General features: G+C 45.6%; 1 protein-coding gene across 1 annotated transcript in view; it reads left to right on the top strand.

Moving 5' to 3' along the window:
• The window catches only part of LOC142584737 (sphingomyelin phosphodiesterase-like), a 128,552-nt gene that overhangs the window by 30,917 nt on the left and 72,635 nt on the right, over positions 1-25,000 (top strand). The window contains exons 7-10 of the mRNA XM_075694962.1: positions 1,203-1,313; positions 6,908-6,988; positions 12,641-12,728; positions 17,287-17,369. Coding sequence (XP_075551077.1) covers positions 1,203-1,313; positions 6,908-6,988; positions 12,641-12,728; positions 17,287-17,369 — 363 coding nt within the window. The remainder of the gene's footprint in view (positions 1-1,202; positions 1,314-6,907; positions 6,989-12,640; positions 12,729-17,286; positions 17,370-25,000) is intronic.

The following is a 25,000-nucleotide window of genomic DNA, read 5'->3' as shown; positions in this document are numbered from 1 at the left end:
TTCAAAGGATAGCTGACACGTGTATAGACCGATGGCGATTGCAAACATATAATCTAAAATACAAAGCATAAAAACGGACCGAAATGAATTGTAACAACCAATCGCCACGTGACAACAAAACGTCGATATGTGCTCAATATGTGCTATGTTATCAAGCAAACACAGACACAGAAAAAGGGGACAAGTGACGGACTACAAAGACAGGCAACTCAATTTTGCTACACATTCATTCATACCACACGCGACGGTATCAAACTTGTAGATAAGGAAGGATTCGCGGGCTTCTCTATCATAATTTGAGCGAAATCCAGATTCAAGCAACGTGACTCTCAGTTTATCAAATGAGTGGTCAGGAAGATGTACGTGTCTTGAGATGGGCAGGTTTGGCAACGTGTTAGCGTGGGATTTATGATTGTTAAAGCGGAATCTGAAAGGCCCTTCTGTTTGTCCGATGTACCGTTTTTTGCAGAGTGTACATTCAAGCATGTATATTACGTTTTTTGTGTCACAGTCGAAATCGCCTTTGATTTTTATACAAAAGTTTGAAGACGTACTAGTAACCTGTTGCGATGTGACCATGTAGGGGCATACTTTACATCGCGGTTTTCGACAAGGATGGCATCCGATGGCATGTGTATATATATATATATATATATGCGCACACAGAGATATACATTCATCGATTGTAATAATTATGTCAAAAGGCAGCGTTTGTCCGCGCACTTCTGTTCTTGCTGGATTGTCAAAATGCGCTGCTGCACTTTGAATCATGCAGAATAAGCTAGCGCTACCTTTGACTTTACTAAAACGTTGCGCTTGGCAGACATTGCATCTAATGGAGAAATTAGCGCAAAGTAGGGAGCTTTAGAAATAGCTTACCGAAGCGAAGAAGCGCGTCCAGTCCTTTTTCGCCTCCTTTTGCACGGATTGCTGATAGGATCTTGTATCGTTGGGTTCGCTATTTATCAATCTGCCTCTGGTTTGTTCCAATATTCCAAAGGAAAGTTTCAAGACTCCGCTTTCAGATTCTCGTAACAGAGCGTGTAGAAGCAGTTTTAAAGGATGTTACCGCCAGAGATTGCTCTCATAATATGAACGATGCCATGGTAACATAACATAACATAGGTACTACGTGCCTGTCTTGCTGAAAGAATTTATTGTCGCGTGCTACATATGTTATGAACACGCACTTTTTCTTGCAGCTTCCCCATCCCAGCAGTGAAAGGCAAGCGATCTGTGGATTGGCTCTACACAGCACTGGCGTCGCAATGGTCGCAGTGGCTGCCTGCATCAGCGTCTGTGACCATGCGAAGGTGATTGACTTAAACAGATCAAGATGGGCATGTCTTTAGGTTCACACGTTTTATGTTCCACTCGCCATGCCTTGGCCTACCTTTATGACCATAGTTATTAGAAGGGGAGATGAGGACTGTGAATGTGCCATAGGAAGGAAAGTGTTGTCTTTCACATCGATGCGTCTTTAGCGCGGTTTCTTGCCTTCAAGTATGTCGCGAAGGGACCTGGTCGGCACACTTCCACTGCCAATAGAAAGCTAACGGCGTGGCCGGAGGAAGTTGGCAGTCGATCACAAAATACTCGCCAAGAGCACCATTGCATTGTTATGATTTCAAAAAGCGTACGCGACAATATGAAAAGGAATTCACGATTAGCGCCTAATGACGCGATTCGTAAGGCACCGAATTTTATGCGTTCTAGAAAGTATACTTTAAATGAAAGAACGTGCATATTGCCACAGTCTCGCCGGTATCTAACAACAATGTCGCGATGAATGGCATGACGTGTGGTGTTCTAAGAATACTGAAAGGTTTCCAGCGGAAGAAAAATGAAAATATCTTAAACTGATATATTTCTTAACTTAAGCATAGCCATTATGAATTGTACGCGTAAGAGAGAGAAGGGGAGCGAGGGGGAAGGCAGGGAGGTTAAGCACAGGCGAGTTCTTGGTTTGCTAACCCGCACTGGGGTGGGAGATATAGAGTGCGTAGAGACGACAAAGAGCGAAAAAGGAAAAAAAAAGGAAGGCAGGTGACATAAAAGGCGTTCCAATCACAGGCGTTCACAACGGCCGGTCGATCTCAAGAAACGCAGTGGCGCTTGCCTTCTGATGCGAAGTCAAGTCACGTCCATGTTTCAAAATTCTTTGTTCCAACAGTGGTTGGTCGTCCAACTGCTGCCGCACGAAGGAAAGCGACTGTCACTGGACGCTGTACTGCGTGCACTGGCAAAGAACATGTCGAATTATTTCCACGTCGCCGCAATCGCCATATGCACACGCTTCGGTGTCGGCCGTGCCTATGGGGAACGCACAGGAGTTGGTAAACGCGACGCCCAACTACAGCCTACACAAAGAGTTGCGTTTCTTCGGGGAAGTCTTGGTAGTAGTCGCAGTCTTAAGGTTGGATCCAGGATGTATAAACGGGCGTGCATAAAATCCATGATAGAATATATAAGCGCGACTGAACGAGGACATAGCAAGAAACAGATACACAGACAGACTCTGTGTATCTGTACAGTGCTACGCCCTCGTTCAGCCACGCTTATGCACTCTATCATGGATTCTAACCAACTAGCCCGCCAACATGTTCTAATTAACCGGGCATAAAATGTCGTTCATTCCACTATTATGTAATGCATTTTCGTGAAAGTAGGCGGAGAATCCTTGTAGCATCTTTCCTAGACTGCGGGTTCGATAGGCGTTGTCTTCTATACGAGAGTTCAACGAACAGTTTGATCTACATGTTCATCGCCGTTGATACCACAGTGACTTGGCAGCCACTGAAAAATTATTTCATGTCCTTTGTCGGTCAAGTGGTGTGTGGGTTCTGTGATTTTCAAATACGAACTTTTCATGTGGACCGCACCGTAAGGGTACAGCAAACACTGGTGTGCCGTCTTCGAGTCGCAGAAAATCGACCATCTGAGGGTTGGTTCGTCATTAATGCACTGTAGAGCGACTCGAGGCGCTGCGGGATCTGATGCCGTCGACAGGGTTAAGTGAGATGTTTTCAATTTGATACTGGTGGCTTTTGTTGGAATGACGACAGCTGTGCGTGAGTTCTTCGACAGGACAGAGCCGTCAATGTATATTTGGGTCAAACTCGTGTAATAGGAGTAAGGTAAGCTGTTGAAAAGCCGGCGATGACGTATCTGCTTTTTCCCGCACGCCAGACATTGTCAGGTTGATCTTTGGTTGCATGAGGCAGCAAGGTGGAGTTGAAGGTCTCGCGGCAGGTGTGAAGCAAGATCGTATAGCCTCACTATTTGCGGATACCGTTCGGCAGAACGAGGGCGTGGTGTGGCCGCAGGTAGAGAGGGTATAGGTGGTGGCAAGGAGTCTGGGCGAGGTGCCTTACGTGCACTCTTAGTGCTTCAGCTGCGATGTGGGTCTTGATGACGATCTCTGGCGATCGCAATAACTGCCGCCGTCGACGCACTTCGAGGAAGACCCATACAAATCCGGAGCTGGGCCTGAACACTTTGTATAGTACGCCTAAACATTTGCCAGAACGTACTACGCAGCTACGTGGCATAACTGACAATGCGCTGCTCATTTGCGCTGTCCTTCAGTTGCACTTTTGCGAGGAAGTACGCCTTTAACAGACCCAAATTTCACTCATAATACAGAAGAATTCTTACGGCAGAATAACAACGAACTGTACACAAGCAGGCAAATGTGTTTAGTATTTCCATTAATGGCATTGCCTGCTCATAGAACTGCGACAAATGGGAGTTTACCGGTAAGCCCTCATTTGTGGTGCTGCGATAACAGCGTTGTACTCGGCCGAATGAGCGACCTTGTGTCGTAACCATTCTACATAATATTAATTTATTTTCGCTTTTTGCCATTGGTACAAGCGGTTCCGCACCGCTGTTATCATGTAGATTTGCCAAGAGGCACGATGGTTGACAAGGGAAAAAATGGCATGAGAAATATTAGTGGTACATAAGGATTTGATTTCTGGTATTGTTGGCAGCTTTTTTTTCTACTCAAGGGAGGGGGGAGGGCAGTGCAGTAACTGTTGCTTTTTTTTCCTCTCACATTTTCAGTTTTTGTATTTGCTTGTTGATGACTCCAAAGTGCTCGGCGATAGAAGTTTGGCTCGATATTTATATTTGCCATCGGAACAAGCAGCCTGAAGAATTGGCCGACGATAGGAATCAGCTTCTGCCAACTTATTCAAGGCAACATATCACAAGTGCTCAAAATAAGTCGTATCTGAATTAGCCATTTCTAGCCTGAAGAATTGGCCGACGATAGGAATCAGCTTCTGCCAACTTATTCAAGGCAACATATCACAAGTGCTCAAAATAAGTCGTATCTGAATTAGCCATTTCTTTTATTTCAAGCAAACGTAAATTATTATTTGTGTCGATCACGGCTACCAAGACGGTAAGGTTCTAGTGCCAGTTGCTGCAGAACGCACTCCCTAACGGATGCGTTCTCCGAACTTATTCAGCAGCTGCATGCATATATTCTCGAAAGCAGTGCTTCTTGCAAAAAAAAAAAAGGAAAGAATTGAAATACTGAGGAAACTGCCATTTCATCGGCGAATATTTATTCAGTGGCAGTTTCTTACGAAGGCCAACTTAAGTTTTCATTCTTCCTTTCCTGTGGATTGCAATGTGGAGGCAATTGGAGAGGCTATTGCCCGATCCTGATGATAACGGCGGTGCAGCCCCTTCCATGACAATTTAATGAAAACAATGGAAAGTAAACGATAGAGCCATTATACGGCCCATAATCTGGATCTGAGCCGGTGGACTGCGTTTTCAGCGCATGCCTCCAGCCGCGTGAGAATGGGCGTGGTCGAGCATTGCCGGTCAGCGCCGCCGGTGGCAGGCGAGCTCTTAACTATTTATGGAAGATTGTTGCCTACAGGCGACACAATACAAAAAGCTTTCCTTGCTGAGTTTCCTCCCTAAATGTCTTGGGCTAACACTGAATGACTGACATCAAGCGCCATTAGTTGAATTAGGGTACCAACACAGGGCGAGGAACAGAAAATTCGGCACGTGACTCGGTTTTTTAAGCATGATCAAACGAGGCGGACCGATACGGGATCCTCAGCTACAGTGTTATCACAGATGCGATAAAAAAGTGCAATCCGCATGTGTGTTTTACATCCGACGAAATCTGTTCACAACATTTGCGAACGAAGCCAAGGTAGCTTAGGACGAAGGTCACTTCCAGTTCGTTGCCTGCTATTGGTAAAGTCTCCACAAAATACCGTTTTCCTGGTTTTTTAATATGCTTATTCTCGTAACTTCTATGCATCAGCCACGTCACCTTTGTGGCAGTTGACAGGTGTTTCCTCCGAGCGAAGAATGCTAGGCGCGATATATCACACACATATTGTGGTTAAGTTTTTTGCTGGTTTTGAATATAGTCTTTTTTGGAGCAGTACCTTAACAACACCACAGGGGTTGTGCCAAAAAACTCTCATTGCAACCTCAGCCTTAGACGAAATTTCTTGCGCATTGTGACGCATTTTGAGCATGGTCACCTGTGCAGCGTCTTCGATAATTATACGTTTTATATGCATAAACAGGCGTTTGAGAGAAACCTTTATCATACGAATAAATTATGGAGTTGATTTTCTTGCAGTATTTAGCATTACGTGCATGGTGTGCAGATTTCTTGCAGACCTACTACGACGTATTTTGTGCGCAGCCTGGCAAATGGAGTTCGTAAGAACTACAAACAGTTTACGTCTCACCATTGTGTATTCCATCATTTCGCTTTTCAACCACTATCTAAGTACAATTTCGCAGAACTGGACAGGAATATTACCATATCGAAATAAGCATCAGGACTGCAGATTCAGATATAGAGGTTCTGTAGCAGTTGTCCTGACGAGTTATTTCTTTCAAGTCAGTGTATTTGCTACCACAGTAGCGCGGGTACAGGTCAGGCCTTCGTTTTAAACAACTCCTAGAGCCTCTTCCTTTTCATGCGGCCCTTGAAATACTGTCATCGGCTCGTGGCGAACGGAATCAAACTTTGTTCAGAAACGTCCTCGCAAAAAACTGTGGGACGGGCTCCTAAATGTGAATGTGTTCGACACCTCGTTTGTGCATGTACTGCCGCATTCAGTGACACTGGCTCCTACTCTGACTTTCTGCTTGTGCACCTTTGACAATGACGTGCTTGCTGCAATAGAAGAAACAGCAGGCTCCACAATTTGTGCACCTTTATCAAGAGGCGCGCTAGCACTATTATCGCTCAAATAGATGCATGGAATGTAAGTACATTTTATTACCTTCACAGCATTTCACCCAGCTTTCAACTTTTTCCTTAATGACACATAAATTTACGTTTCTGAAGCCATTGAAGATTTCTAAATACTTTTCATCTGTGGGCTGATAGTGCATGCAGTGCGGTGTTTACCCAGAAATTGCGAAGAGTATATTATAGGACTTATTGGAGATTGGTTATCACAAAGCGTATAGAAATAAAGTCTGAAGAAAGTATCTACGCAGTTATACCACTTGTGGTGAAGGCTAATTGCATTTTCATCTTATTGTGTATTTCGTGCTTTGTAGTGCAACTCCTGTACACCTGTGTTATTGCATCTATACTTGAGCTAATGTCACAACCTTGATAATATGCTAAATCGTGGCTCCTGAGGGGGCAAAAGAAATCCAGAAAAAAGAACAATGTAAACATTATTATTCAACAAGCACGAACCTGTTGGAATCTGGAGGTCGATGCTGAAAACCCGCCTAGGAGTATGTACGTGTATTTAAGACACCTGCACACAAGTTCTATGATGACACAAGGACAATCTCAAGCTATATTTCTGGTAGGCTTCACTTGTGCATTGAAACAAATTCGGGAGCTGTTTCTATCATAATTCTGCTCTTCGTGTTTTTTTTTTATTCACAGAGGAGCTTTCTATGCCATTACGCCATTTCCTGGGTTGAAGATAATTTCTCTCAACATGAACTACTGCAACACACTGAACTGGTAAGTTTGTCATTTTGCTGCCAATTTAAGGAATAAGCTAAATACCTTCCATTTCGGAAAACGAGAGTGAATTACGCTGCCATAAAAAAGGTGCAGTTTGATTTTAATGTATTTTAAGCAATATTTTAATGCAGCTGCTCAATGCAATAAAATTCTTGCGTACAGTGTGTCGGAACGGAACGGAAACCAAAACGAAAAACGAAGAAAAACCATGTTTCTGTTGCGATCGCCAACGTAAGGGAAACGTTATTTATTATTTTGTTTCGTAGTGAAACCGAAATATTTTTCGTTGGTTTTCGGGTCAAGCTGAAAGTCGGCAATCCGAGCGATAGCCGGTCGAGCGCTCCACTAACCTAAGGTCGTCGTTCGGAGCCTCGGTGCGCGAGCAGATCGGCATCGCAGCAAAACCCAGGACTTGCGCGCTGAAGAGCGCGTTTCGTTTTCTACAGGCAGAACGCTTTGTTACAAAAGTGTTATTGTTTAAGTTCGTTTTGTCGGAACAGCGATCTCGCATTTCGGCGAGTGCACTCGGTTAAGTGCTGCTTCCGAGATTAAGCCCAGTGCGTTGACTGAAGGCCCTGAGCATAATCCCAGAATTTATAATTAACTTATTAAAAAAATTAACCACTTTGTTTTCCTCATTGGCTTGCTTCGAAAATTTTTGCATACGAACAAAACAGTTATGAAACGCTACGTGTCATTTTTCTTTTTTTTTGTTTTTGTTCCGGAGCAGAACCGGCACGGAATGTTTTTGAGTATAATGAAACTAAAATCAGAACAGAAAACATTTCGTTCCAAAACCCTGGTCACATATTGTAATAATAAATTTGCGTGTAAGTTCAAAGTGTGGTCTGTCTACTTTGGTGGAGCAGTCCCTCCGAATATCTACACCGTTTCGAAATACATCCGTGAAGGAAAACTCGGGCAATTTTTCCAGGTCAGTGGATCTGAATGACTCTTACTGGGTGCGTTCCTCTGCAAACTTCCAGAGGTCAAGCTTTTCAATCGCTGCCTAATTGCGCATCTACACATCTATCCCTCCTGAACAAATGAGGTTACGGCATTAATAACTATATCCATGTAAATAATTACATATTAGGAAATACGTCCACATGTAGATATAGGTTACCCCAATTTCACGACGCCTGAAAAACATAGTCCCCAGCGCCTGACGCGCGTCCTACAGGACCTACAATAAAGTTTATCCAATCCAGTTTCGCAGCTAAATAATACTGCTAAAGGACTTTAATAAAGTACCGTAGTTGCACCCACATAGCGCGATAACGAATACAACCCGACGGAAGGATTTCGATCTCAGGAACATCAACAAAAATAATATAGAATGACTGAAAGGATGCCAAGTTTCGGATTCATAATTTTGACTGGGCAGTTCTACTTAACATTTCAAAATCCAGGTGTGAGCTCAGCGCATGCCCTGACCTTTTTCTACGTATCTAGCATCCATGTTAAGTCACGCTGCCCAGCCATAATCAAATATGTTACGATTGTAACGCCAAGTGATTTCTCAAATAAACAGGAAAGGAAACCCAAAAGCGGATGGCCGCAGCGCATTATCCAAGGTTGCTGCGAAATGCCGTCGCAAAATAACGTGAAGGGAGCAGTGCTCATGCCTCGATCACTGCCGGCAAGAACGACGTCCTGCTCCGTGACACACAACGTTATTCAACAAACAAGGCTTCAAAATGCCCGTAACACAATGGAGCAAGGCAGAGATCTTTAACAGATTGTGGGATACTGCAGTGCGTGACTTCGAAGGTCGCTCGCCTGACGCGCCTGCACAACAGCGCCTATCGTCCTGCTTAAGGTAGCGATTACTCGGCCGTAAATAAATAACACAAACTGGTGTTATAGTCGTGCAAGTACGATAATATGCTTTTGTAAGCTGCTGCATCGATCGTGTCTGTGGGCTGCTTGAATCAAACACATCTAGACATGCTTACAAATATTTATGCACTAGAAACACAAGTGACCTTGCGAACACTAGCTCGAATCCAAGAAAAAGGGTCATTTCTAAGGATCCCAAATGAGGTCCAGACAAGGTCCAGTTGAAGTCGTTGCAAGCCGTTGAAAGTTGAGGTGGGTTCTTCTGAATGCACCTCAACATCATGGGATGAGGTTGAGGTCTAGTGAGGTCGTTGAATTTGATTAAAACTTGAGCTCAGGTCGATCATTGCGAGGTTGTTTGATCACCTTTGGCGCACACTGGTCACACCGTAAGAGGTAGTAAACGTCCAACTAAAAACGCGGTCCTTCAATATATGCTAAATGCGTGTACTTTTTTTCATCGGGCGATGACAGACACATATGGTTTACCGTCAAACGCTGCAGGCCGCGTCGCTCATCCCGGCAGCGCTGAGATGCTCCACGGCTAGCTCTGCTAACCTATTAGATATAGGTGCGCAGCAGCAGTCACGTGACCACGTTGCCTCTCGTATTGTTCGAATAGTGTTCGAAGAGCTCGAGCAGATCAATATATATATATATATATATATATATATATATATATATATATATGTATTGTATCGTGCCGAATGGCACAGACAGAATGGGCTATGTACAGGCTATTTACACGGGAGCCAGGCAGCCAGGCCGACACTCGCTCGCGCCAAGCTCATCGACCAACTTCATCGTCGTTCTCGCAGCGGCTCGTCTCTTGAGCATCGCTCGATGCTATCGTAATACTACCCCCTGGCGGCAAAAGCACTGTCACGGTGCTGTTAAATATCCAAGGCGCGTGGAGAGTTGTAGGACTTCAGTCGGGCGACGCGGACAATGTCACTAGTTGTCACAGCGGAGGACGTAGTGGGCGTGGCTAGAACTATTTCATAGGTGACATCGGTCACTTTGCGGAGCACGCGATATGGACCTGTGTAACAACAAAGCAGTTTTTACAAAGGCCAACTTTACGCGAAGGTCACCAAAGCAACACGAGGCTGCCGGGCACAAAATGGACATCACGGGGACGGAGGTCGTAGCGTTTCTTTTGCTTGTCTTGAGACACTTGTAGACGAGCGCGCGCAATTTGGCGAGCATGGTCAGCATGGGCGATTGCATCACGGGTATAATCGCTAGTTGAAGCTGTGGCGGACGGAAGCACAGTGTCCAGTGGTAGCGTCGGTTCGCGGCCATACAATAGGTAAAACGGGGAAAAGCCAGCAGTTTCGAGACTGGAAGAGTTGTATGCAAAGGTAATGTAAGGTACAGCGAGGTCCCAGTCCCGGTAATCTTCGGAAACGTATTTGGATAGTATGTCTGGAAGCGTGCGGTTCAAGCGCTCAGTGAGGCCGTTCGTTTGGGGGTGGTAGGAGATGGTAAATTTATGCGTATTGAGCAGGCACGCATGATGTCGTCGATCACTTTGACCAAAAAAGTACGGCCATGGTCTGTTAGCAATTGACGCGGAGCACCATGCATCAAAATATCATGTAGGAGGAAGTCCGCAACATCAGTTGCGCACCTGGTCGGAAGAGCACGGGTTACGGCGTAGCGGCTCGCGTAGTCAGCCGCGACTGCAACCCACTTGTTTCCTGATGTAGATTCTGGAAATGGGCCGAGAAGGTCTAAGCCGACACGATGCAAGGGCTCGGCAGGGACGTCGAGCGGCTGCAAGGTAACCAGCGGGGAGCTGGGAAGGCTTCTTGCGTCGTTGCCAAAGTTCACAAGCGGTGACGTAACGTCGTACGGAACGGGGAAGGCCCGGCCAGAAAAAACGGCGACGTACACGGTCATAGGTTGGAGATACGCCGAGATGTCCTGCCGTTGGGGCGTCGTGGAGCTCTTCTAGAACGTTGGAGCGGAGGTGTTCAGGTATTACAAGTAGGAACTCAGACCCGTCCGGATGAAGGTTACGACGGTACAGAGTACCGTCGCGGAGGACGAAGAGGCGTAGAGTAGCATCGGCCGGAGATTGTTCAAAACGGTCAATGAGTGCTCTGATGTAGGCGTCATGGCGTTGCTCGTCGGCGAAATCAAGCAGCTGTGATACAGAGAATACGCAAGAAGCGCTGGCAATATTGGAGGGACAGGATGTTAACGACTGGATCAAGCTCTATGAACACGCCAGTGCTAATAACAGGTCGGACCCAACGATTATGCTCGCCAGTGTCATATTTTATCTCGGCGGCACCCCACGCGTGTGGCACCAAACGCATGACGACGAGATAACCAGTTGGGGCAGTTTCAAAGAGAAGCTACAGGAACTGTTCGGCGACCCCATTGGGCGCAAGGCTGCCGCGAGACTCGCTCTTGCGTCACGTGTTCAGTCATCTGCGGGGCCGTACGTTTCCTACATCCTCGACGTTTCGGCTCTAGGCCGCAAAGCTAACGATGCTATGTCCGAAGTAGATAAAGTGTCACATGTTCTAAAAGGCATCGCCGACGACGCTTTCAATTTGCTTGTTTTCGGCAACGTCTCGACTATCGACGCCATCATCAAAGAATGCCGTCGCTTTGAACAAGCTAAGAGCCGCCGTATCATACACCACATCACGCGGCTACCCAACACTGCTGCTACGTCGACATGTGAGGGTCGACCACGTCAGACCACCACCTGTGACGACGTCACCCGCATTGTTCGCCGCGAACTCGAGGCCGCCTGTTCGCCAGCTTTCTCCACGACGCCTTCGACGTGTCTTCCACGTCTAAACCCTGCGTTCCCTAATTCTCGCGGCGGCTCGTCTCTTGAGCATCGCTCGATGATATCGTAATAATATATATATATATATATATATATATATATATATATATATATATATATATATATATATAGTGAATGGGTCACTTTTCCCGTAAAATTGCAATTTCTTTCCAGACTTTTCTTTGCGTTAATTTTGGTTTCTTCATTCGTTTTTACGGCATGTCCTTTAGCTGACTCATGCGAATTGTGTGCATTGTCTGCAACCTTCCTATGGTTAGATTTGATGAAAAAGTCTAATTCCACGGAAAGTGCTTTATCTATTGAAATAACGATGTCCAAGTTGCTTCTCCAGCTTCATAGCACAGTGAAATATTTTCACTGTTAAGATTGTTAGGCCTAATTGTAACCCAGAAGAATAAACACAATCGCATGGGAGGATATGGAGAACAAGCGTCAAACTTACCCTGTTTATTCGCCGGCATGGGTCAATATGATCTACAAACTCTTGTAGTTCAGAGAAAGCCTTTCTCGACGCGTTTCTTGTAAACCCCAGATATTTAGCGACCCATGCTGTCGAATAAAGAGTGCGAGTTAAGCGTTTGTTTATCCTACTGTCCCGTGTAATTGTGAATATTTTGTTTACGTCAATTACAACTATGCAGCATGAGTGTAGGTCATAAATTGTCTTCTGAGGCTTTTCGCACGTGTGCCGAAAACATCTTTGTGTTTCCTCAGACGGATTACAGGGCGTTGGGAGTATACCCTGAGGCGACCTTAGCCTCTCTTTCCAGGTGGTAATGTAGTTCAGCGCGGCGTCGGCGCGTGGTAATTATGCCGCTTCGTGGCCACCGTTCACGCGGTGCGAGCTATGTGGATTGGGACTTCGAGTATCACATCCTGAATGAATTTGAAACCATATTCGCGCATTACTGCTAAGCAGCTCGGTGTTCGATGCTCGTTGGCGCTTGCGTTGAAAGCGGCGTCTTGCAATGCAGGTGGCTTCTGCTGGACCCTAGAGACCCCGCCGAGCAGCTTGCTTTTCTTGTCAGTGAGCTCCAGGAGTCCGAAATCAAGGGCCAAAAGGTGAGGACTGTGCGGTCGACAGTTTATATTTCTAAAGACAATGCTACGATTTTACGTGACAAAACGCCAATCTGATTACGAGGTACGTCGTATCGCGCCAATCCGAAATAATTCTAACCCTACAAGTCCTTCGCAAGCACATGGATTTGAGTATGCGATCAGTTTAATATTTCGCTCTCATCAAAAAGCAGCCATGGCGGATGGGATAGAACCCGCAACCGCATGCTCAGCAGTGCAGCGAAATAACAGCCACTAAGCCATGGCAAAGGGTTGTTCGCGCTTTCATTTTCCACGGGCCAATTCACACACATTGGAAGCCGGTTTGAAGCCCATCGCAAAGATTTTAGGGCGCCTCGGAACAATGCCGTAGCGAAAAGAGGTAAGCATTGTTGATGGTGGAGTGTTGATTTAAACTGGTAAGGTAAACGCGAAGTTACCAGCGAAAGTTACTGCTACAGTCTGGACTATCGACGTGTTTGATGGGTGCAGTGAGCAATATAGAAGAGAGAGAGAGAGAGAGCGGCTCATTAATGAATCCTGCAGAGGATTACCTAAAGGCAGGCCTAGATGCTACTGTAAATTGGTATGATGAAGAATGACATGATGTAAGAAGCACGAAACATGCTCAGAACAGACCCCAAAACGCAACAAACTTGGGAAGTTGAAAGCACCTTCGTTGTACGAGATGCACAGACAACGTTGTTCCATGGGCAAAGAACCTGTCTTCGCGCAAGAGATGACACGCTTTGACGAATAATTTGACGAGTAAATATCCTGCAAGCGCAGATTATGTAGCTTTTGTCTTTCCGTACGTTAAGCTCAGGGCACAGAGAAAATCTTATCCGTCTGACGGTTTGCTTTAGTCTACCACATTTTCTAAAGTGTTATGTTAAGATCTCTCAACCAGTGTCGGCGATATATACCTGGCACGACTGTCTACTTTAGGTTTATAGGAATATATGGCAATGTAATAAACGCGCATGGTTAAAAGATCAAAATTGTAAGTGATGAAATGTGCCGAAAGTAAGTAGAAAATGATATCTATTCAACGTATCAATGATCAATGCTTACGTGCTTCCGGCTCTTGTGTGCACCTTCGTACGAATTCTAGCAGTGTAACTTCTCAGTAAATAGTGAGTCCTAACACAATAAAAAAAACTTAACTTCAGAGATTTTGCTTTGCGAAACCATGATGTGCTTATGAGTTACGCCAAATAGGGTTGACCACGTGTACCCGTTGCACGCCATATGGCCGTTTTTGAATTTCGTCCTCGTTAAAATGCAGCCGTCGTGAAGAGGATTTGATCCCGTGACCTCGTGTTTAGCACCGCCATGCTCTAGCCACTGCACAACCTCACCGGTTAATCCTAACAGATAGCGAAAATTCTTATATTGAGTTTTTCAGCTTCTTTGAAGCATTCGTACAGCATGCTGTTTGGTGATTGGTCTGGAGGATATGAGGCCCATTCGGAAGTAGAATTTTTACGTCCAGCCAACGAAAAAGAAAAAAAAAGACCCCCACGAAATGATGGTTATCTTCTATACTTGATCAACTTAAGATCAACTTAAGCCTATAGAAGTTAAGCCCGCAGAACGCCATGCAATGTTTTCCAAATCTTCTTTAATCACCAATTGTTTCGAAGCTCTTGTGCAAATCTTGAACGCTGCATTGTGTGCTTCTCTGTCCGTGCAAATTGTGAAATACTTTTCACGTTCCAGTTTTTCAGTCCCATTTTCCCCTTCCACAGAACAAGTTAGCCACAAACGGCTGTCTGGTCAAGCTCCCTGCCTCTCTACGAATTTGCGCTCTTGTTCAATTTACGTCATTTTTATAGAGATGTTTATATTTTGCTTAATTTTGCCGTTGTCTTGATCCATTCTGCCTCTGAAATTGTTGGCGTAGTGGCCATTTCTGCGCTTTGCTGCCTCACAAGGTATCGTCGTTTTCCTTTTTTGAGCATCTGTACAACGTGCTTCTGAAGTGTTGGCATACGCTTCCAAGCAGCCGCTACTCGTGCCTTATGCGTTTCGGTCAGCAGATGCGAACGCCCCGGCTCCGTCTCTTCATTCGCTCCAACGGCAAGCATCCTTCATCTGCTTGGACTGGTGCACCGCGCCCTGACAGCGAAACACTTGGCGCGGGCCTTTTCCGCCTTGCTCTCGTACATAATTTCACTACATGATCGGGCCATCCGTCCACCTACTTTCAAAGAGTTCACGGAAAGCATGCAAGATGTCTAAACGCACAGCGTGATCCAAACCATCAGGATTTGTAATAGGATGGAGAGGTGGACTAGTTCATATCGAATTTTCTAAAAAACATTGAGTGCACGAATGACGACGCACGAAAAATGTGGCAAGCAACACAAGCACTCAATTCCCAACTGATGCTTTCTATGCGCGAGGAAAAAATATATATATGCGCGGGTACATACATCGCGCAATTGAGGAAAATCTAAAAACTAGCAAGCATCACAAGCATGTGTCTAACGATGGTCAATGGTGCTAATCGAATTCAAGGATGACGGGCTTACGCATGCAGCGGCTGGAATAATGCCACTCTATGCTTAAGCTAATACTCATGCAAAACAATTCAATTTCATTGATAGTTCGTGATGATCGAACTTCGCTGTTGCCTTTGAAGCTATGTTTGCATTCTAGTGGGGCGCGCTTGTGTCTTCACGGTGCTTTGGCGTAAAGCGCAGTTGCAGAAATTTCTGTACGGAATGGAGTATGTCGTTGATTTCACTCTCTCAGGATTAGGTAACGTTGATCTCTGGAACAATAGACTGTAAAAGGCTCAGATTAGCCTAGCTAAGCAGTGAAAAAAAGCAAGCAAGTTCGCTTTTTAACTTTGCTTTATAGATTCCTTCACATGTTTTTTTCTTGACATGCTGCTATCAGTTTCTCTATAATAAATTTAATTGAGGAGAATAAGCAGTGGTCAGTTCGGGCTTGTGCTCGTGTCGTTGGCGTCATTTCCTTGCGCTCCTGTTGCTGAATAACACCTTTCAATGAGCATGCAAAACCCATTAGAAACCCTCTTTACCTCTTCTTCTATTACTCATAACTACTCTAGCAGGAAAAGAACGACCACCTATGTCTCCATAATTAGCTTGCGGAAATAACAAGACGACGTGAAGGCTAGGTGAGAAGATGTAGTTTGATAATGTGTCCCAGGGCGCTTTAGATAGGACACAATCACGACAAGCGCAGCCATATTGCAGACAAGGCACCATCTTGGGAACGCAGACTGCTAAGCGTTTATCAAACATGAACAGCAAAGATAAGATTTCACAGGTTACGGGTCACGCATTAGACTATACCACATATACGACTTCTTCAAAACACACTTCCCATCACGTTTACTACTTCACGTACGCTTGTAAGAAGTGAATTGCCCAACAAAGGATGTGCCATCAGAGCCTTTTCTGACATTTCGTGCTTGCGCTGAAGTCAGCCACGCGGAAGGGAATCGGCTTAATTTGGTTTCTCCTCCTTGCCCCGGTATTAATACCCGCCACGTAGGACCGAGCCTCGTTGAATGGCGCTTGTGCTATTGCTCCGCGTTCAGCTTGCTGTCTAGGGGCCTCTTCGGGTGTTTGTCGAATTTGTTCTCGGGACACTTGCGGAACATTTCAAAATTTTCGAAGGTCTTCTTCACGTGGTGGAATGTTTGCCTGAATAAATGGTTATAAATGGTTAGTACGCATACTGGCAATGCAATTCTAGTAAAGTTGAAGGGCAGGTAATTATCTATTTTTTTTCTAACAACAGTATCCATATTGAACCCAAACCGGCGTCGACAGGTGCACCTTGTTGTTACTGGATGTGAAACAAATCCCAGCAAGTCACCTCCTAGATTGCCAGCTTGCCGCTGGTACCACCCAATCTCGAAAGCCATGCCAAGGAGCCATGGTTGTCTTGAATTTCCTTTGTCTTACATCTGCTTTAGCGATCTGTAATGGGAACGTTTCGTTTTAAAATTTGGTGAAATAAAGGACTACTTTGGCATGCTTTATCTTGTACGCGAAAAATTTTTTTTTCACGGAGGCTGCTTCATTTTCACGTTATCTCATTTTTATATCGTTATCTCATTATATATATTTTGCTGCAGTGGGCATTTAGTGCTAATCCCTCAGTGAACCATTGGATGTGCAAGCTCCCTCTCTTTCATGCTAAAAAATCATAAAGCGCAATGAAAGAGGAGGGTTTCATGACTGGAGTGGCCACATGCATGTATTGGCCAACTAGCAAAAAAGAAAAAGCGGCTGGTGGAATGGCTCTTAAAGTGCGCCCCACAAAATATTTGTTGCAGTGTCCTTGTTGTCCCTGTCTTCCAGTTGCAGTAGCGTACTTATTAGCCGTCAACTTACGAAAATTCAGAAGTGTCGAGATTCGAGGGAATATAATTGGACGGTGATTACACGGTGTGTAATTGGTCAAGGTTACCCTAGAGCTATATAAAACCTAACAGAAGTGATGATTAAAAACGCATACAGAGTGGTGTACAGCTGCGTAGACTACTTACCGGTCAGCCTCCTTGGCGTGCTTACAGGTTCACATCATTGGCCACATTCCGCCTGGACAAGAGGACTGCCTGCAGGTTTGGAGTGACAACTACAACCGTATTATTGAAAGGTAGGTGTGATCGCGACGGCACTGTGTCGGCGGAGAATGTACCCGAAACCATGCACTATCCATGATTGCTCGTGAAAATGTGACGTGGCAGAGCGATAAACAAACGTGTAAGGGCCCTCCCGGTAAAGGTGCATATTTTCTAGGAAAACCAACGAAAAGAAACAAAAAACGAAAAAAGCAATGAATACATTTTGGCCACATCTGGCATTTCATTTCTTTTTTTATATTTTTTAGTTGTTGCCAATTTGCAGCGACAATTTCTTTCTAATATCTTCGTAGCTTAGCTTTTTAGTCATGCTTTTATGTCAGTAAATAGATAGCATCGTTTATTTTCGGGTTTTATGCGTATTGAAATTCGTGGGGTGCAATTCGGGTGTTATGCTAAAAGAAATCGGGGGGAAAACGGTAATTTTTCTTCCTATGGGGCGCGAAAAGTGGAAGAACTAATGTGTTTTTTTCTCTGGCAGCCCGAAGCTGCGGATAGCGTGATAGCAATTAAAAAGGATTAACATAAGCAACGGCCTCTGTTGAAGCACAAAAGTTGTACTTTAACAAGCGAAATAGCTCACAGAAACATTTAATGGCAAAGAAAGCTGCTCGAAAATAATGTGACAAGCTTATCTCTACGAATCCTCGTTGTCAAAGCTTACTAGCACATTTAAAACAAACATTAGCCTAGACAACAAATAATGACTGGTCCGGCGATTGTTTCCGTGAAGTTTTTCTGTACTGTACTTTAACAAGGGGAAAAGTACGAGAAGTGGTTGACACAGTCATGTTTACCGGGAAGTGTGAGGCTTTTGCTTATCTTACAATCCCTTGACCACGTGCCTTACCCAATGCATTTCGAGCGTCTCTGTGTTCATCCCAGACCTTGTCGGGCCTTGTCATCCTTGTCTGCTGTCCTGTATTATTGGTCGTCAGTATACGTTCTCGCGACAAAATGGAATACCCCGCAGGGGCTACTGCGTCAGCAGGCGTTTGATGGGTTGCAACACCATGTACCCGAGCACACGAGGGTTGGGGCCCTCCCGCCTGTAGCCGTGCGCGGGTTAGCCGTGTCTGGGGAAAGGGGGATCCAGGGGGTTGCGCCGATGCTGGGTGTTTGGACCTTTAAGGCCTCCTGGCGGAGGCAACACACCTATTTGGCCTCTGCTTCACATAGATGGCGCCCTCGGATGACACGCGGATGACCTAGTACCAATGGATCACGTACTAATTGACAGTGGCCACAATTACTTCATCCTCAGGTTTTTTTTTCGCCAATTGAGCGTGAACAGGTATACACAAACACAGCGCCATGCAAGGGCGCTACACTGTGGTTTCTGCGTGCGTAAACTTCACGACGACGGTATGCCCCAACTGCTACATGTCGAAAGACATCAACAACATGTGACCAGCATCTTGCTCAAACAATTCTTCTCACCATTCAAACTTCGCAAAAGCATGGCTAGCCCTGTATCATTACGTTGACGGCTCGGAGGAAATAATGAGAGTAAAAGGTGCTTGTAAGAAGGAAATCTGGATCTAGGTTTTTGGTTTGCTTTCATTTCTCAGCACAATTTAGTTGTCCGGCGAGCTGTGTTCTGATACTATAATTTTCCACTTAAGTAATCGTTGGCGTCCAGTCAGTACTTCTTTTCTTTCTGTTTCAGGTATGATATAGCAATTTTGGTTTAAGTGAAGGCGAAAATGAACACTTCAGGCAATTTAAGGCTTAAAGACAAAATTCGTGTCAGCAGGAGCAGCGGCCACTGTGGGTATTTATTCATCTGATGTGCCTTCTGTTGAATTTCCATTCTTTACTTCGAGTCCCGGATGGCTTTTCTTTATTTGTTGTTACTTCGTATGCTGCGTTTGTCTTTATAGCACGTATGTGTCAACGCGAAATGAACCGATCATTCATGCTTTTTTTTCTCCGTTATTCTGCTTGGTATAAGTGTGGATAAAGCTTTGCTGTTCTTGAAGATAACAGCTCTGTGAAAAGTGTACCGGTAAGTTCAATTTCTTAGTTTAACGGCCAGAATTTGAAAAGTGGTTCATGAGCGACACCGTAGAGGATTCCTCCTTATTTATTTTAACCACCCGGCGTTCTTGACTGCTCACCACAACCACGGTACGCGAGCGTATCTTGAAATAGAGCTCCCGGAATGTGGCCGCCGTGGTCAGGAATCGAACCTTGACCTCTTACTAAGCAGCGCGACGCTATAGCCATCGAGTGGATTGACTGAGTAGAGCAAATGTGAAATGAAAGTTATGAGCTCGAATAGGAGTCTAATTGGTACAACTCACTTTCTGTTAACTCTTTTTTATTTTTATTGCTACTTTTTTCATCTTTAAGGCAGTACATCTCTTCCGGTTTTGAGGGAAATTTCGCCCCTGGGATAGACAGTTCTGGCGTATACCCCTGTCACACGGGCACCCGCAAATTTCTTTTAACTTCATTGTCTTTATATCGGGGGAGATGTACTCGCTGTGACAAGGTCGCCCTTGCTGGAGTTTGATGGAACTTTTGGTCAAGGGAGGTCAGCAATCTCCCTCGGCGGCTGTAGGAAGTACTCTCATGCCCATACTTGTATATTGATATTTTGATTATTATGTGCATTTAAGCATATTTGCCTAGCAGCCCTAGTTCTAGGTTGCAGCGGTAGGCTTAGACAGGTCGCGCTGCCGGATGACGCCAGACCAAACGATGGCCGAGGGCCCGGGTGCAGCAGCCTGGCACGGTCCCGGTTCATCCATTGCAACAGTTGGTGGTAGCGTCCGACTGCGGAGTTCCAGGATGTCGAAGAGAAACCCAGCACCTCCACCAAATGCAACGGGGGTGTTCGCCTAGCAGAACTAGTTCTAGGTTGCAGCAGTAGGCTTAGACAGGTCAGCGCTATATCGAAACGGGGAAGCAAGCACTCCTCGTCATCTTCTTCTCATTCACTAGCACCATGCATACTGCCCAGTACCTTCAGTAGAAATTATTTAAAATACCTTACAGGCTCTAAGGGCATTGACAAGAGGGTTTAGTTATTGCCATCAAAGTACTAGCAAACTAGCAAGGAGTAAATGTGTACATATATATTTGTTCCCTGTGAATCCACAAATGAAGAATCTATTTATTATTAGTTGTATTGATGGTTGTGTTTATGACGTTTCCATTCAATAAAATAAATGGTCAAGCATAAGTAAGCAGCATTTAATCTTGGTGCTGTACAATACTCTCGACCCAGGCCGCTTGGCGCCATGTAATTCTCGTCCTTCGGGACGTTTACAGAAACCTGACAGAAGCAGGCCGAGTCGGCTTGTCGGGCTGGAATATGCCTGCCGAGTTCATGTAAAGGCTTGCCGGTCGGACTGAACAAGCCTGGAGTGGGGCTGAGTGAGCCCGACAGCATGGGGTAGCCTGCCCAGCCCGACCCGTTTACAGTGCACATGTAAATGCGGACGGGTCCTGCCCGCCAGCGCCGAGATTCCCGCGAGACCATATGTGACGGCAAAAATTAGGGGGAACATCAAATTCAAGACCAGTTGACGTTATATATGAAGAGATTCGGGCAGTCCGATGTCGCGTCGAGAGGAAATACAGTCGAACTAAATTGATATCAGACTTGAGGACGTCACGCCGTATGTGCAAAAGAAAATTCAAAGATACTTAGACAAGCTCGACAGACAAAGTTGGAGGACCTTTTGCACCAGCCTGGACCGAAGGAAACCATTGTCCACGATATGGTATGTCGTGCGAGCCCTATCATCTTCTTCGCAACAACTACGTCCCTTCCGAGGTTTGGCCATCATCCAGACGCGCAGTCAGAAGGGAATCGCGGAAGATTTCTGCCTGCACCTCTCCGGATCTACAACAGCGGTAGCTTCACTATTCAGGTGCGCTCCTCCAATAATGGACGGTCATCTCGACTTCTCATTCACGCTGCAAGAGCTACGTGCAGCGACTGCCTCTTCAGCGCACGCAAGTGCGCCTGGGCCTGATGGCATTACCTATTCTTCCTTGCGTCATCTAGGCCCTCGAGCGACTTAAGAGCTTTACGATCTGAAGGCTTTATACAATCCCCCTTAGTCCTCGGGAACTGTGCCTACACACTAGAAGACAAGCAAGATCGTGGCATTATTGAAACCAGGGAAGGCACTCCATGCTATGCTTTCTTACAGAAATGTGGCGCTTCCCAGTTGCATAGAAAAACCCATGGAACGCATGGTCTTGACGCGCCTGGAGTGGTTTTTGGAGAAGCGTAATATATATCCAGACGCAATGACTGGTTCAATATATATAATATCCAGACGGAATATATATCCAGACGCAATAACGCTATTCAATCGACAGCGTTATTGACCTAGTAACAAATACTGAACATGAAAAGCGTCACTGTCGATTGAAGGCTGCTGTCTGTCTTCATAATAAGGGCGCTTTTGACACTGTTCTACATGATGCAATTTTAAATGCGCTTGAAGAACATGGCATCGGTGGCCGTATGCATCAGTGGATAGCCAACTGTGTTCAAGAGACAACGATATTCATGACAACTCTAGACGGTGAAATAAGGAAGCGTCCCGCATATCATGGGCTGCCTCAAGGAGGTGTGCTGAGCCCAACTTTATTTCATGTCGTTCTCGGTGGTCTCATCAAAGAACTCACTGGCACAGTCTCCGTCTACGTGTACGTAGATCACATCTGTATACGGATTACGAGATTAACGCGCTTTCAAGTGCAAACGAAGCTGCAGCGGTAGGTGTCAATAACGTCGACATACCGAAACAATCGAGGACTGCAGCTCTCACCGTCGAAAAGTGTAACCATGACATTTACACGGAGTCAATGGCGTGCTGCCCCGTTATGAACGATGGAAAGATAATACCTTAAGTAACCCACTACAAGTTTCTCGGAGTCATCATCGACCGTGACTTATCTCGGTCGAAGCACATCTCTGCATTAAGAAAAAAGCTGGATCATCATCAGCCTGGTTACGCCCACTGCAGGGCAAAGGCCTCTCCCATACTTCTCCAACTACCCCGGTCATGTACTAACTGTGGCCATGTCGTCCCTGCAAACTTCTTAATCTCATCCGCCCACCTAACTTTCTGCCGTCCCCTGCTACGCTTCCCTTCCCTTGGAATCCAGTCTGTAACCCTTAATGACCATCGGTTATCTTCCCTCCTCATTACATGTCCTCCCATGCTCATTTCTTTTTCTTCATTCCAACTAAGATGTCATCAACTCGCGTTTGTTCCCTCACCCAATGTGCTCTTTTCTTATCTCTTAACGTTACACCTATCATTCTTCTTTCCATAGCTCGTTGCGTCGTCCTCAATTTAAGTAGAACCCTTTTCATAAGCCTCAAAGTTTCTGCCCCGTACGTGAGTACTGGTAAAACACAGCTGTTATACACTTTTCTCTCGAGGGTTAATGGCAACCTGCTGTTCATGATCTGAGAATGCCGGCCAAAGGCACCCCAGCCCATTCTTATTCTGATTATTTCAGTCTCATGATCCGGATCTGCGGTCACTACCTGTCCTAAGTAGATGTATTCCTTTACCACTTCCAGAGCCTTGCTACCTATCGTAAACTGCTGTTCTCTTTCCAGACTGTTAAACATTAGTTTTCTGCATATTAATTTTTAGACCTACCCTTCTGCTTTGCCTCTCCAGGTCAGTGAGCATGCATTGCAATTGGTCCGCTGAGTTACTAAGCAAGGCAATATCATCAGAGAATCGCAAGTTACTAAGGTATTCTCTATTAACTTTTATCCCCAATTCTTCCCAAACAAGGTCTCTGAATCCCTCCTGTAAACACGCTGTGAATAGCATAGGAGAGATCGTATCTTCCTGCCTGACGCTTTTCTTTATTGGGATTTTGTTGCTTTCTTTATGGAGGACTAGGGTGGCTGTGGAGCCGCTATAGATATCTTTCAGTATATTTACATACGGCTCGTCTACACCCTGATTCCGTAATGCCTCCATGACTGCTGAGGTTTCGAATGGATAGCTGGATAGCTTTACTCAAATCATCCGACATATGTCCGGAAAATCGTGGGGGCCATCCAAATCATCTCTTCTGCAGCTATACCAGGGACGTTTTCTTGGTTTCCTCCGCTACAGTGCGCCGGTACTTTCTCAGGTTAGTACAACTGCTGTAGGCACACTTGAGTGCTCAGGCTCGAGCAATGCGATTTTGCCTAGGGCTACCACGGATGTTCGTCTACTTGGGTGACTATTTCAGATGCACGCGCGTGCCCAGCGCGAGTTTATCTTCAACATCAGCCATTGCGAGTGCATCTAAGGGGACTGACTAGACACAGGAATCGTCCACTGCAAAACATCACAAGCATACGGCCTGTCGCCGCCTACTCAGAAGCCATGTTGTCGCAGCAAGACTCATTGCCGTCGGATTTCGAACCACGTGACATGCCAGAAGTTCCACTCAGGACGATGGTAAAGCCAACGGTGAGGATCTCAATCCCTGGAATAATGAAACATCGAAAATGCCACTTGTGGGGCCCAAGCATTTCGCGTTATCCTACATTGCTGACATGTGTGAATATACCGAACATATTTTTGCAGATGGATCCGTGACACAGACCTGTTCCACGGCGGCTTACATGGTGACTGGAATGGGCATCGCACAACGGTTCAAAATAGCACACAGAACGTGGTCTACAGTAGCTGAGTTGACGAGAGTTCGAGAAGCAATTCGCTGCATACTGCAACAGAGCCTCGAGAAGTGGACACTGCTCTGTGACTCCAAAGCAGCACTGCAACTCATCAGCAATTATGTGAATCATAGAACCGCGTATTGTCCTCTGGTTTATAGTAGCATGTATCTGCTTTCTGAGGCGTCTCACTCCGGGCACACCATCGTGCTGCAGTAGATTCCTAGTCATTGTGGAATAGATAGAAATGAACAGGCTGAGGCGGAAGCAAAAAGGCGGAGACTGACGGAAACATTATGAAAATTGATTTTTCCCGGTATCACATCAACGCCATAATTCCATAATTCCATCAAAACCTCTATGGCACGACAATGAGACAACCCCGAACATCAGCAGGAGCGCCTCCATAGACGGCGTTGGTTTAAAATTCCGGCTTCCACTTCGGTTGGGGAGAGGCCAGGAAACACTCATCCATCGATTACGGCTGGGTGTCGCGTACACTAACCGATACCTTCACAAGATCGAACAAGCACGGGACCCTGACTGTAGCGTCTGTCACACTCCCGAGAATATTGCTCCCGTACTTTGCGTGTGCCCTCAATGGGCGGCCGCACGAAGAACACTTAGGTCTAGTGTTGACTGCTTGGACTCCCGCCCCTTTTCAGAAGAAAAGATTCTGGGCGCGTGTAGAAGAGTTGACTATGCCCAACGTGCCATAAAGTCACTCTTGTGCTTTGTACGTGAGACTGGTTTAGACCATCGCCTCTAGAACCTGTGAGATGTGCAGACAGAGCGAAATATCTTTACGCGATAACTTTTTGTGCGGACAAGATTACTCTTGCCTGTATTGTTGCTACAGTACGCATCCGCGTATTGGACAACGTGTATATAGTACCTCATTGTACTATAACAATCACCTGCCACCTACCTTTCCCTCTATTCCCCCTTCACTTTGCACAAATGAGGAGTAACAGGCTAGAG

This window comes from Dermacentor variabilis, chromosome 6 (assembly GCF_050947875.1).
Source record: "Dermacentor variabilis isolate Ectoservices chromosome 6, ASM5094787v1, whole genome shotgun sequence".
NCBI classification, from domain to species: domain Eukaryota; kingdom Metazoa; phylum Arthropoda; class Arachnida; order Ixodida; family Ixodidae; genus Dermacentor; species Dermacentor variabilis.
The sequence above is the reverse complement of the archived record's forward strand: the minus strand, read 5'-3'. Positions and strand labels throughout refer to the sequence as shown.